At 39.9% G+C, this 15,992-nt stretch overlaps 1 protein-coding gene across 3 annotated transcripts in view; it reads right to left on the bottom strand.

Annotated features, from left to right (window-relative positions):
* Positions 1-15,992, bottom strand: part of nrp1a (neuropilin 1a) — a 67,191-nt gene that overhangs the window by 34,991 nt on the left and 16,208 nt on the right. For all 3 annotated transcript variants that reach the window (XM_083545409.1, XM_083545410.1, XM_083545408.1), the window contains 2 exons: positions 10,561-10,742; positions 1,421-1,648 (listed from right to left, as the gene is read on the bottom strand). In XM_083545409.1, coding sequence (XP_083401535.1) covers positions 1,421-1,648; positions 10,561-10,742 — 410 coding nt within the window. The remainder of the gene's footprint in view (positions 1-1,420; positions 1,649-10,560; positions 10,743-15,992) is intronic.

Raw genomic sequence — 15,992 nt, 5'->3', positions numbered from 1 at the left:
TGTTGCTAGGCAACTAGCAAGTACATTCACCACGCATAAGCTAGCTTATGACTGAGGTTAATAAACAAGCTAGGGTGTGGAGTTTTTATATGAATATGTAAAACCAGAATGAAACTAGACCAACATGTCTATTTAGAAACATTTTCCCAGATGTGTTGGTAAATTGTGAAAAAAAAAAAAACGGTCCTGTTTATTATAATTACTGTAATTACATTTAGCATTAATTGCTAACCACAAGATTTGTGGCATGGGTTCTAATATGTTTTGTAGCCAGGCACATATTTTCACTGAAAAAACTAAAAATAATCAACATGACTCCCTCAGTACAGATTTAATTATTGATTGTTGTCGATATCTGTCAACTGCAGTTGCTTTATTAAACTCGGTAGCATTGTACTAGAAAAATGAAGTGTTTGTCTCTTTTTGAGAGTTCACTCTGTTTCTCATTACATGTGCCACCTTTCCATCAGCTTCTGCACCTCTAAAAATAAAAAGTGATAATAAAGTGAAATCTGGAACAAGCCTTCAGGTATTCGCAGTCTTCACTCCTGATTTGGAAGCCGGTTTGCTCATTCTACCTTGCGGGAGTTTTCACAAATCAGATGCACCAGACACTGAACATAGCCTCCAGAGCTGTGAATGTGAATTTTTTTTTATAAGCAAACTAAAAGGAGAGAACAATTTCACAAAATCTTTCATGGAATAAAAAGAATGGAGGCTCTTTAAAAGCACACACACACAGATCGTTACATGATGCTTTGCTTATGTGCACTCAAGGAGCCGAGCAGCCACTCCACTGACTCCATTACAGCAGAAGAAAATGGCCTATATTTGTCAAGTGCCTTAGATGCAGGGTACACATCGAGGATTATGCATCTGTTCTCAAAATAAATGTATCCACAGGGGGAAAATTATCCTAGAATGTCTGAGAAGTTAAATATGGCCAATATATGTGTCGCTCTGTGTATAGAAGAAGTGTTTATGTGTGTTGGACATGATCTGGAGCACAGCTTCAAGGGGCTTTGCTTTGCGTCATCAGCTTGAGGCCAGAGTTTCCTTCCATTCTCCCCAGAGATCAATCACAGAGCATTGTTCACAAGCGATAGTATCTACTCACGCTGATAAAATGTGCATATTTGCAAGGGCAAGGTCTCCCTTGCTGACCTCTAGCCCAATGTCGGAGTGACAGACTACAATATATTGGTTGTGTTTGCCAGAGCCAGCCCAAAAAAACTAACTAAAGGACAGAGAGGCTGTGTTAGGGACAGGAAAAACAACTAGGCCAAAGAGTTACTCGAAGTAAGGCAAAGAGTGTGAGGTTGTGTGTATCTCAGATTGTGACATTATTTCATCATCATGATATTAAAGTTATTTAAACATTTCTGCTTTACAAAGGTCAAGTTGCTTCATGTTTTCTCACCTCCAGGAAAACCGTCCCAGATCTCCAGGCGGTCATACCGGCAGAAGACCCCAGCGGTTGGCTGTGTGTCAGGTTCCAGCTCAAAGCTCTCAAACTCCAGGATAATTTCAGACATTTTGGGGGCAAAGATCATAAAAGTGCAGTCCAGGTTATTAGGGTACTTCTCTGGGAAACCAGGTGACTTGATGAACCCGCTCTTAGAGGTGAAGTTTCTTGAGCATTCTGGACCTAAAAGGGGGGGCAATTGAAAGGGTTGGGGAGGGGAGAGGGTAAAAGAAGAAAGAGAAAAGAAACATTTTATTGCCATTTTGTTCAGGCAAGACAAAAAGAACCCGGGGTGGGTAAACAGCAGCGGAAATACGTGGTGGTCCATATTGTGTAGATCCACAACAACACTGTTTATGGTGTACAGATAAAGTGGCCACCATGTAGGTCTTGCCATGTAGGCCTTGGAGTAAAATGGGCGTGGTGAGTTATAAAAAAGAAAATGGTTTATGTTTTCATATGAGATTGAATTTCTCAAATCCAAAGAAAACACAGCAAAACAGATTTTATGAGAAAGGAAATGATTATGGCTCATTATAGGCTTTCTATCATCTAGGGGCAGACTGTGTGTAAGTGTATATATGTGTGTGCATGCACGGAGCGATTAGTGAAAGGCTTCAATCAGCAACATGGGACTCTCAGAGCTGTAAAGTAAACATGGCAGTTAGATTGCTTTCTAACGCAGAGCCCCCAAACATCTCCCCCACCCCGCCCAAACACACACACACACACACATCATTACAAGCCTGCCTAACATATGAGAGAAGAAAATTAAAGCCTTCTACATGCATGCTTACACACTTTTTTATATTGGCACGTCATAATATTTACTCAAACACCTCTAGAGGCTTAGTTTTTGCCAGTGCGGGTTGTCACCGAAGTTCACACATACCTCACATCATCGCGTTAGGTTTACATCTCAGACACCAGATTAACGCAGTATATTTTAACAAAGCACACGACTCATGACACGAATAAAGAAATACAGTCTCACTGCACAATAATGTTGAGCTGACAGCATCACTACTAACACCATATTACTGCCACTCCTAATAGCATGGCAGCTCTGTGGTTCTTCTCTTCGGTGGAAGAGATCCGGCAGTATGTAGCACTTTGGAAAATGGAAATGAAAAAGTCAGACCAGACTGTCTAGACTGACCAAAAAGCATATACTGTATGGTAAACCAACATACACTTTAATGTTAGATATACACTGTATTATATGATTTGAACTTGTTTACTTAGATTCTTCTGATTTTTAAAGCAACTAAAATATTATTTGACAAGTGGAATGTAAAACCAAATCAACATGCCAACCACTAACCCAAACAAAATTGCGCCAACTTTCATCTGCAACACTGATTGTCTAACATGCGTTAAACACTCTTAAATCAGTATCTTATTAATGGCACAAAGTCTCTTTGGGTCTCCGACTGAAATTATTAGCTTAATACTTTACTTACTGTACATGTTACTGCAACACATTGAGACCATCTTGGTCGAGCTGTATGATACCTTCCTGGGTACACTATATTGCCAAAAGTTTGTGGACACCTGTTTATAAGTATGGTATGTGGTTTTTGAGCATCACATTCCACATTTAGTATACATTTGTTCCTATAATTCCCTCCACTCTTCTATGAAGATGTTCCACTAGATTTTGGTGTGTGCTTGTGGACATTTGTGATCATTCAGCCACAAGGGTGTTAGTAAAGTCAGGTACTGATGAAGGTGAGGTGAGGAGATCTGAGGTGAAGTCAGCGTTTCAAATTTATCCCAAAGGTGTTCAATATAGCAGAATAGCAGAAGATCTTACACTTCAATCCAGGCAAAGCATATATTGATAAAGTTTGTCCACAGGGGTGTTGTCATGCTGCAACAGGCTTGGGTCTCCTAGTTCAAGGGAACATTATACTGCAAAAACCTTTACCTTTATAATCAGAGCTATGGGTAAGAATAATAAATAATAAGTAAGATGAGCACATAATTCCACCAACACTGAGACAGAAAACCTCTGGCCTTCATGTGTCCTGTCTCACTTTAGTGGATAGTCTTATACTTAACCCTTGTCCACAACATGCTCATTGAACATCCTTTAATGAACTACTGTACACACTCTACCTGACAGTGATGAAATGTTGGACAGAGACGGACACAAAATAGAGAGAGAGGATATTTTGTGGTATTATGAGAAGTCTCAGGCTAAGTGGATGTGGAAGACTGGTTCCTCTGTATGTCACTTCTACAGGCGTTTTACTCCAACAGTTGCACCACACCATCAACACACTGCTCTGCTTTAGTTGTGTTCTTCTTTCCTCTAAAGCAAATGGCCGGTGTCGGAGTTTAAGTCTAAAGTAAGTTGACATTTAGTGCACTGCTGAAATTTGGGATTGAAACAGCAGGACATTACAGTTATGGTCTTAACCCCTGTGGCCTGCAGTGTGACCAGGTTTCCTCTTATTGTGCTTTTTATCCCTGTTTCAAATGCCATTTTTGTTGAGTACAACATTTGAAAAAGGGCTTTGACATTGCGAATCTCCTTTTACCTCTATTCACGCTAAATTAACTGCTAAGAGAGAAGGAAACCCGTGACAGAGTGCTTGACTTGAGAGTGGTATGGTATGGCTGAACTCTTTCATGCCAAGGTTTTTAGTGTCTCCTTCAGAGACCAAAACACACCTCAACACAAATGGAGTGGATTTACATTAATGTCCAGCTTGAAATCACCACTGACCTCTCGACTGGCAGTCAGACTGCTGGCAATCAAAAAGAAAAGGGTGGCTGCCTGCTGTGTCAAAAGGGAAAGCTGTTAAGATAAGAGCACTTCTCTAATATGTCTTTCCTCTGCACCAGATCAATCTCTGCCTTTGCTTCTCTCTCTCTCTCTCTCTCTCTCTCTCTCTCTCTCTCTCTCTCTCCTCTCTCTCTCTCTCTCTCCCTCTCTCTCTCTCTCTCTCTCTCTCTCTCCCTTTCTCTCCCTCTCTGTCTCTCTCTCACTCTTTCTGTACCTCTCTCTGGTACTTTCTCTGCAGATTTGTCTAATTTTTCTCTCCCTGGGCAGTAATTGCATGTTATCACCCCATTCTTTTTTCCCTCTTCCATTTTGCTCAGACACTTTACACTAGGGGACACACTGGGGTCACAGCTGGAGACACCACAAGCCTTTCTGTTTGTGCGCTGACAGGAGAACTATCACTTTTCAGGAGATTAAGATAGCAAATCTGATCATTTAACCTATGGATGAGTTTATCTATGCTAAATCAAGTGTGTCTAAACTTCACTAGCCAATGCTTAATCTCGGTGCATGGTCTAGATTTATAATTCTCAACTGCTGCTAGGAACACAGTGTGTCCAAAAGACATGCAATAGTTAACTACAGATTTTACTGAAAAACAAAAAGGTATTTCATATTCTGTAGTTCTTTATAGCTCGGTTTCCTATTGCAGTTGTTCACCAGGAGTTCAGACAAACTTTACAAGACAGTGAAGGTGGCTAAAGAGGAGAAAAATGAAAAAAAAAAAAATAAATCTCGGCGCATGATGTAAAACCGAGTGAAATAAATAAAGCTTTGTGAGACTAGCCCAGGCAAGGGTGTCCCATCAACTTCTTCAACACAGACAGTCTTTCCTTCTCTTCCCACCTTTTCAAACTAGACAGAAAAAACAACCACAACCAGGTTTTACGCAAACACTTGAATTTATGGGAGGATATAAAAACTGAGCCGAGCTGCTTGTGAAATAAGAAACCTTAAGTGGATTCACAGCAGCTTAGTGCTAATTCCAACGTTAACGGCTAACAATTGTAAGGATTATTTTACTGCTTTGTCCTCACAGGATTATATTTACTTGGTGGTTTGATGGCTACAGGCTTCCATCTCTGTGGAATTTGCTTAGTTTATTTTACAGGCAGTGAGGAGGACTTGTGAAAAAGATAGTTTGCAGGCCAGGGTTAGAGCGTAGGCTCTGTGCCCTGAAATTTAAAACCTAATGTTTTTTTCAGAGCAGTACATTTTAGTCTGAACGATGTTTTTTGTAGAGTGTTAAATTAAACATTTAATGGTCATCTTGTAAAGCCAAATCAAACAACACAGAAGATAAAGACACTGTTTCTAAGCATAGCTTGCACCAAGCTAGTATACCTACCATGTGTTTTTCAAATATTATTAGATTCCTACCAAAAATGGCATTTTATAGGTAAACAGAGCTAAACTTCATCTTCCTCTACGAGAAACTGGCTAGTTATCTGGCTAATAATCCCAAAAAGCAAATGAATGAAAAATAAAAATTGTCAGATAGTTTCTAATTAATCATTTTCTTGGTGAAATGTATAAGTAATGATATTCGGAAAAACTATTATTAGACAATCTAGTTGGGTGCAAGCTAAACTAAAAAAAAACAAAAAACAAAAAAAAAAACCTACAAATTTTTTTTTATATAATAATTATATATATATATACATACACACCTTTGTTTACCATGTTGTCTTACACACTTAAACTCAATCATATACAACCCTCTGTGATTGATATCAAGCTAGCCTAGTAATGTAACATAAGTATGGTCTGGTTGTATGCTGCAGGAATTTCCTTTGAGATTTAAGAATTTCCATTGAGATGTATAAACTTTGTCATATTCTATATTGTTTGCTCTGTTTTCTGAAAGTTAATAATGGACAACATGCATGCTACACATAAGGTCGATTTTTATTTTTTTTTGCAAGGGATGTCATTTATCAATGATGGGAATAATATCCCCTTTAAATTGCACCCTGGAGGAATGGGGCAAAAGGTATAGCCCATGTCTTAACGAGTGATACAGAGTCCAAATTGTTACGGAAAGCAGCATCAGCAGAACAGCAATACAGCGATAAAATGGTGCTAATGCTTTCTGAGGCAGGTGAAGTAATCACCAATGTTTATGTTTCATATGTCTGTAGGGTGGATAATTAACTACACACATACTTACTTACACACACACACACACACACACACACACACACACACACACGAACGCACGCACGCACATGCATGCACACATGCACACACTCCAGCTTTCATCTCCTGTGGCCAACGCTAAGGTTAACGGCCGTTGAATTAGCAGGATAGAATTTGAACACATTTTCCAGCAAACGTTAACATGGAGTCACACACAGTGACACACACACACACATCACCCAGTGCTCACACAGATTATGTTGCTGACACAACAATTAGTCAGTCTTGCTGATGGTGCCCCTTGAGAATAATGGAGAGCTAGGAACCCATATAGAGTGTTTGCTTTTTGTGTTCTGGTATGTGTGTGATGTTTGGAAGACTATAACGGTGGCACTGGGGGTGTTGTGGAACGACAGAGAAGCTCTGCCAGATGTGACCTATACCGCTGGCCCTTAAAGCACGTAAAAACTGAACAGACTGGGTATGATGAATAAACTACCCTCAACACGCAGACACACACAGAATAGTCAGCCAGCGGTGTTGACACAGGTGCCATCGTAAAAACATTGAGATAGCACAAGAATGATAAACCGCTAAATCAAACCAGAGGTTGCATCAAGCTGCCTTTCTCCATGGTATAGCGAGAGCACACATTAATCCTTCTTCCCATCAATCCATCTATTCAAGGACAGCTGGAATAAATGGGCTAGTATGGTAGAACCCAGTCCATCCGAATAAAAAAAAAAAATCTGGTTTAAGGCATCAACTTCAGATTATTGTACAAAACAATATTGGAAATGGTCTTTTGGTACAAGAAGCAAGTATCTACCTACCAACCTACCAACCTACCTACCTACCTACCTACCTACCTACCTACCTACCTACCTACCAACCAACCAACCAACCAACCAACCTACCTACCTACCTACCTACCTACCTACCTACCTACCTACCTACCTACCTACCTACCTACCTACCTACCTACCTACCTACCTACCTACCCACCCACCCACCCACCCATCCATCCTTCCATCCATCCATCCGTGCTCTTACCCCTTCCTGCCAGCCATCATCAACCGTGAAGCGAAGCTGGCCTCTTTGCCGGCTTTACCAGGACTGATGCGGTACTGAGCTTTCAATTGAAAGCGTATGTTTCTTTTCTACTTCGGGGTACTTTTAGGAGATGCTCGCGGAAGACGGGATGACAAGATAAGTACAGTGCCTACTTTTTTTTTTTAAGAGATGTGCAAGCAAAGGAATCCATAAAGAACATATTAGCTGTTTGGGATGGGAGGTAAACCTGGGATAAACCTGGAAAAGGGATTTGGTGATTGTTTGGAGCATCTGTCCCATATTACACACCAGCAAGCGGAATGAAATAAATGAATGTGCAGAGCGTATTTGAATATAGATTGTAAACAGTTTTACCTATCTCTCTCTGCAGGAGTGTTGGTGAGGGGGTGGAGGTGAGGTACTGAGGGCAACATGCATTACACCCTCTTGAAAAAAAAAATCTTTGTCTAGCAGACAGCAAGGCTAGTTAACATTTCATGCTGTTCGCATTTCATTGGGCTACATTTAACACTAACGCACTATTTCAACCAGCAGAGAATATTGTGTCCACATTTGCTAATTAAGAAACCTGTAGCTCTCTATGTTCATCAGATTTGTTTATGCTATGCAAAGGAATATTTTCTTTTACAGTATTTTCTTTCCAATTTCCAACCTGCACATTTCCAATCCACCTCCTGCTTCCACACCCCATCTAACTGACCTTTTTGCTTCCCTCATCTCTTTTCCATGCTAATGATTGTTTTGTGAATAATTAAGACTTTCTACCACATTACGGCTCCAAGGAAGACTGCCAACATGTGTGACTGAGCCTTTAATAGGTCCTTTGTGTATGTGTTTATGCAGGAGAAAGAAAGACAGAAAGAGTCTGTGACCTTGGACAGGTCAGTTGTCCAAATTGTAAAAAACTGTTTAAACTGTTTGCACTAATCACTGTAGTTGGGACTTTTCTGCCTCATTTGAATGCGTGCACACCTGCTAGCACTTTCATCACATCCTAACAGCTGTGTATAATCATTAGATTTACACACACACAAACACACACACATAAACTGTATCACACCTGACGCTAGTCTGCTAATACTGGCAATCCAATGCTTGCTAATCTGTTTCTCCTTAATCTCTCGTACTTGCTTTTCTGCTTTCATGAGATGTCTGAAGTGACTGAAAGTTGCTTCATTTCACCCTCTTACACTCTTGCTCCTGCCCTTATCTTATTTCAGTGCTGAGTCTCTCATCCTCTTGAGATTTATATAAATTGATTTTTTTTAACTGTGCTTCCACGTACTGCTAGACAGTAGCAACGGAGCAAAACACTGCCGTCTCCAAGTGTAACAGCATTATTCATCCATACAGGAGCAGTAGCACAAACAAGTGCTGATAAGCTAACAAAACAAGAACAAGAGAACGGAGAACAAAATACAGAACAAAAGATCGTGCACCCTCACCACTACATATACACACGCTAACCAAACTTCACAGATCTTTATAAGTCTGCAAAGCTAAATGTGGGAAAGTTGTGCCTGGAGGGAGAGATTTTTTGTGTAATATTTAATAGATAGATGTTTCTATTATTATAGTCTGTATACCTATCATTATTATCATCTTTAAAGTTCTCACTGGTTAATGTGCAAGGTTTAAAGTAGCTGAATGATATAAAAAAATATATTTTATTTATATACCATAAATATATAGACAGTTTTCTTTTTCAAAGCAGTTAACTTTCACACAATATGCTCATTCATAACCGTTTAAAATCCCACGACCTGTCAGCAAATCTACACTTTTAGCATAAATGTCTTACTCACAAGACATTTATTTACAAAATTATTCATAGTAGTAACTTGGGTATAGGCTTTATGATTAATAATTAAATAGACTATAGGTCTAAGTTAACTTAGAGTGGTTGTGGCATTGTTTTATTGGAAACAGCCTTAATGTAATTGGAAAAGGCTCAGATCTTGCTGCCTTTTTGTGTAATGGTCTGAATATTGCTACAGCTCAAGTGCCACAAAAAATGTTGTAGTCTTATTACCTTTCTATTCTGCCATAAATGATATTCCTACAAAGATTAGACCATGAGGCCATTAAAAATAGCATGCTTACAGATCCTCAAACAGTGAATTTCACAATAAAATTATTACATAATTCTACTGTTAAAATATTCATAATGCTCTTCTGCCACAGTTAATCTTTTAATCTTTAAATACAGATTCTCATTTTTCTTACTTTCTGAGGTAAACCGTTTTTAAAATTGTAAAATGTTTTCCCACAAATATTTGTGTGTTTAACATGACAGTGTGTCAGACTCTTTTATCTAGATTTATTTAGACTTTTTCTTCTATTCAGTGAGTGTGATGGTGTGTATGTGTACTGGTTGGTGGTGCCCTCTTTGTGACTGAAGGAAAAAAAAAAAAGCAGATTGCACCAGCTGCTTCACACTTGCACAATAAAGGCCAAAGACTCACTATAAAGATTAAAAGAAACCCTGCTAAAGCATCCATTTTATCATGAGGTCAAATGAAAAAGCCCAAGAGCAAGTGGGGTTAATTAACAAAAGTGGCATCTGCTGCACCTCGCTAGGGTTATAGTCTCACAGCACATGCACACACAGATACACAGATACACACACAACAACACACACACACACACACACCCACCCTGACTTTATGCCTGCTTGTCCTTTAAACACAGGAAGGTGGGCTGAACAACAGGAAATTTCATCTGATAAGTCATCCATTGTGTGCGTTCATGTGTATGTGAGGCCGTACCGGCAACAAATAAGTGAGCAGGACGCTGCACGGAAAGATATGATTTTGCTAAAGGAAGGAACTTGTAATGTTCGCAGAACTATCATGTGATCTGATCTCTTCAGGCACTAGAACCAGGAAGAGGAGAAAGTCTTTACTTCTTACTGCTGTGTCTTATCCATTGATTAAGTGGCATGCCAGGAACACAATCCTCAGAATCCCACAGCACAAATAAAGACAGAGTGTGAATCAGTTTGAAGTGCACCACCCATATAGTCATACGGACGCAGAAGGATACATGACAGAAAGAAAACCAACTGAAGACGATTTGTCTGACATACCTGATTTGAAAATCTCGTAGCGGATGGAGAAGCCAGCGCCGTGCGTCTCGTAGTCTGACACAAACTTGATGAAGAGTTGGTTGCCAGAGGACACTAAAGGAGAAGGAGCGATCTTCCCACAGTACTTGCCCACCAGCTGCCCGCTCTCATCGGTGCCATCCCTCACTTCTACATAGTCGTATCTACAGAGAAAAAGGAAAAAATACATGACTTCTTATGTGATTTTATTATATAATTAGAATTACACTGAAATATCCAGGCATCCCATTCCCAAAAAAAAAGACCAAATGGATAACAGTTGCGTTTACTTTAATACTCAATGAAAAGACAAAATCAAGCTATTAAATGAGAAGATATTTTTTTTATTATTATTATTTTAAGCTCCAATCAAATCCAATTGGCTAGAAACTATTTCTTTTACCACACTATTAACATGTCGGTTTTATATACTTTTATATAAGTAATAAATAAAAAAGATTGGGATGTGGCACATTTTTTTTTATTACAGGCCATGAGTCAAGTGCTTCATTCCTTTTATATCACAGCAATTTGACAGCGATCATTTTTTTATTATTAACTGGAGAATGACAGTCATTATATATATATATACACACACACACATTTACAGTTACTATTAATAAAACATATGCGATTTGAGTTAGCAATCCTGTTTGAGCTCCTGGAAATTCAACAATGCTGTTGTATAGGTAAAAAAAGTTTTAAGTGGTTTAGTCTTTGAGTTGTATTTTTTTTTTCTAATTACTTTAATTAGGTGCCATGTGAAACAATCTGGCATCCCATTAAAGCCACATCACTTAACAGAGAGATGTCTATCTATCACCTAGTGTCCCACTTTTAGAGCTGAGATGAGTGCAGGGAATGCTCACACACTGCACACATAAACACACATACACACACACACCACACACATAAACACCTACAATGACTAAAGCTGCAGCTGCCGACTCTCCCAAACTGAACTACTGAACTGCTGAACTCTCAACAATGCTGACAACTAAATCAAACTTTTGGCACTAAATTACAGTTAATCCACTTTAGCAGGATGAGGAGTTACAGAAAGCATTCAGTGATGAAGTACATGTGCTCGGTGCAGATGTCTCACAGCTTTCTAAACAATGCACACAGCTGCTCCATGCCAAAGCTCCTAGAATGCCTTTGTTTGTGTGTGTATGTGTGTGTCAGTGTGCTACTAGGAGTAAAATAAAGCAAAAGTAAGCATAATTATAAATAATTGCATGATGTCTGATCATCTTTGGGTCTTATCAGGAATGTAGAGAAAGCAACAGAATTATTCACAATTGTTTTACATTACAAATAAGTATACAATTTTTTTTCTTAAAAATGTCAGATGTCATATCTCATAATGTCTATGTAACAAAATCTGAAATATATTTTTTGGGAAAAAAATTATATTCAAATAAACACGGTAAAATATTAGGTCAAACTATTAGAGATTTTCATTCATTTTAATTAGGGGTGCCAATATTATTGATGATATTATCAAACAAAAGCAAAAATTAGTTTCTTTTCTTGGGTTGGATTGTCCATAAAAACACACACACACACACACACACACACACACACACACACACACACACACACCAGGCTGAAATGGAATTTCAGCCCTACAGCTATTGACGTGAAAAACCGCCTAATTAAGTCAGCAACAGTTCGGAAGTCTGTTACACACACAGACGCACGTGTCTACACAAAAGCGAGACAGAAACACAAACTTACACTCTGGGATCTTGTGTCAGTAACACAATACCAGAAAGAGAGGGAGGTCCTGTCAGAGCCTGCGAGGTGAGACTGGAACACATACAGCACTGTGAGCTGATGGCCCACTTCTGTCCCTCAAGTGCTCCTGTTTTGTTTTATGAAAACGCTTTTTTTCAACAGTAATATTACATTTTATATAAAGGGGGGTAGTGTGGGTCTGATACAGCTGGCAGCAAGATCTGGTTTCCATGACATTTAATCACCTGTGATGCCTTTAACTGCTAGCAGAAGGCGGATCGTGGAACCGCTGGGGCTTTTGGTGTGATGCATTCCCACTTATAGACTATGTGATGTCTCTGAGCTCATTACAGACACACACACACACACACACACACACACACACACACACACACACACACACACACACACACACACACACACAGATACAATCTGTCAGCTAAAACATGCCCAAACATGTATAAAAATATCCAGTTCTGAATGAAATTTATAAAATGTAAAAAATATTCTTAAAGATGTCCATCATATTGTCAGTATTGAGACTTTATGTGGTGTCTGAATGGCTGGAGTGCTATAATTGTGTGTGTGTGTGTGTGTGTGTGTGTGTGTGTGTGTGTGTGTGTGTGTGTGTGTGTGTGTGTGTGTGTGTGTGTGTGTGTGTGACTGAGAATATGAGAAGTGTGCAGCTCTCCGAAATTGGCTCCCCTGGGGTGGTGGCTAATGTAGCGATGACTTCACCCTTATGTGTGTGTGTGTGTGTGCGCCTGGATGCTCTGATAGTAGACTCAGTGCAGCTCATCATTCAGAACAGACAGCAGCACTCCTACACCAGTCTACAGTCTTTACCACTGCAACAACCCAGAGATACTGCATAAATGGTAAACGCCACTCCATGTCTCATATACACACAGTTTTTTTGGACTGCACTCAACAGACTCTTATACATAACACAGATAGTCTTACATGCACACAGCTTTTCTGGAGTGGTTCATTTAAACATTCTGCTGTGTGCACCATGCTACTGTATTGTGTGTGGGTCTATGCACGCGTTCAAATTAAAGAACATTTTGCTCCAAAGTTATATTAAAAAATTGCATTAAATCCCATAGTCACAGTGCATGATTAGATTAGCTAGTTATCTAGCTCCCTAACTTCCTGTATCCAGTAGTTAGAGACATAAATCAGAATCAGAATTAGGCTTATTGTCGAAGTGTGTTGACACACACAAGGAATTTGATTCCAGCTGTTGGTGAGTCTCAACAGTAAGGACATAAATAACAACACTATAGACTTATCTTATAGGCAGACTATATGAGACTATACAGATTAAATAAGAACACAGTATACAGAGTATATGATAACTCTACAATATCTAACTATGGCTTTGCTACGAGTATAAAAGGTAATGGAAATCATGGTATCAAATGTGTTTCTGAGGCTAAGCCTTACACATTATTACTTCTGAGAGAGACACTCTAGGCTGTGAGACAGTTTCAGCATTATGGTTGGATTTAGCACCAGTGGTGTCGAAAATAAGATGCCATTTTCTTTGAATGTTCTTTCATTTATTACTTGCTGTTTACCAGTAAATAGGCCATTACCAGTGTCTGTTCTGGAAACAACAAAAGTTCTGGGCTTTTTCCGAGATTTCTGAATCATTTCTTTCAAGCCTCAAACTTCCAGGTCTCTCTTGCTTTATAGCAATCATGCTTCAAGACAATAGAAGTCATTATAAACAAATACATGATTTGTGATCTTCTATATGTTCTTAGGATTATGCCCTCCAGTTTGAACTTGGTGCATCATCAAAGGCTGCTTAGAGATCTTTTCTGGTCACACTATCCAAAATCTACACACTGCCTGGAAACACGGGAATGACAGTGGCAGATTGATCCAGGGGGGCAGTGTGATCTGGTTTCTTTATGCCGGAGTTTGAGAAAAATCTCCATCAGCACCAGTGGTGCTGCAGGCACAGGATAGAGAGCATCAATCTTGTTCAGGCCTGTCTTTTCCCTTCTCATTCCTCTACCTTGTCGAATAATTCTCCCTCCACGCTTTCTGAGATTCCCCTATAGCACAACCTCATCCCCAAATGCATGTACATAGATAAACACACACACACACACACACACACACACACACACACACACACACACACACACACACACACACACACACACACACTACAAATGAAGTCCCCAAGCACTTATACCACATACTGCTGAGCATCCACAAAATTAATGCCTTCAGGCAGTCCACAGCAGATCAGTTGATACCAAGAATTGTGCCTAAAAAAGCTTTTTTCTTACAACTCTCTCTATCCAGACATAGATAGCATAACTATACCACTAACGCAAGCTTCAAGACTCCTTCTGCCTGAATGCTACATCTTCACACCTCCACGAAAAATCTAGCACTTTTAGGGAATTTCGAAGCAGACCATGAGCTGTCTTTACACATGGACCTTGTAAAGCTGATGTGTGATTCAACTGTAATGACATGCAGATGGATATATTGCCTCTGGGTTTATGCTGTAGATGAGGATTCTTAAGAAACGTGTTTCAGAAACATTCCAAGCACATTCCTGTTTTGCCATTTTTTTCTTTTTTTCTTTAAACATTCGAGAAGAGAGCTGGTACATCCGCTCTCCTTCATTCTCAGCTGTTCTGCAGGAGCACCGAGTTCAAAGTGTTATGATACCGATCATCTGGGAGGCATTACCGGATTGTTCACAGAGCCGTTGATGGCATAAGACTGGCTTTCTTCTGATAAACGGAGTTCACCATGCGAAACGGATCTGGCTAATATGCTTTCGTACACACCTGCAGGGCTCTAGTTCTGTATGGAGCTTGTGCATGATGAGTGTAAGGCGTTTACTGAGTGAAAGCAAGCAACGAGGCCTGTTTTATAAGAAGGAATCGCTCCCTGGGGCCTAGAAGCAAAAGAGCCAAGCAATCTCATCAAAACAGAGTGGCGTGATCTTTCAGCCTAGACAGCACTCCAGTGCACCTGCTTCTAGTCCCAAATCTGTATCTCTCTCTTGGCCCTGGATGCGTTTTGCCTGTTTCAGCTTCCGTGCCCAGAGGACACAGCAGACATGCTGCTTTTAACATGTTTCGCTCTCATTGTTCCCCTTCGTCCTCTTAGACAACAGCTTTGCCCTTAAACTGATAGCCATTTGTCTAATAGTTGTCAGTATAGACCACCTTCAGACTGTCTACTGGTCCAACCTGCACAAGCACACACACACACACACACACACACACACACACACACACACACACACACACACACACACATAGCCCTTTGGACCCGAAATTTATTTTGGTGGGGTTTAACACCTGTCCCCCACCTCTCCCTGGCACACAGTGTTAGCTACACCACTTCCTGCAACTATGCTAATTGTGAAAATAGACAGCCCACACTGGAAATAAAAAAAAAAGGGATGCATCTAATACTCCATGACCTTCCTTTCAGCGCCCTGCGATGTATTAGCCAGTCTGGAGTGCAGGCAATCCGGTAATGTTAAATGAGAACATTAGCTCTGTCTCACGTTCGCCTTGGGAAGACACAATAAACCACAGGCTAACAATATAACACAGACCCGGGGCGAAGGAGAGACCGTCTCAGCCCCAACACTGCCATTCAAACCCGCTAATACAACCAAAGACGTG

This window comes from Silurus aristotelis, assembly GCF_946808225.1.
Source record: "Silurus aristotelis genome assembly, chromosome: 1".
In the NCBI taxonomy this organism is placed as follows: domain Eukaryota; kingdom Metazoa; phylum Chordata; class Actinopteri; order Siluriformes; family Siluridae; genus Silurus; species Silurus aristotelis.
This window is presented reverse-complemented; position numbering and strand designations above follow the sequence as displayed.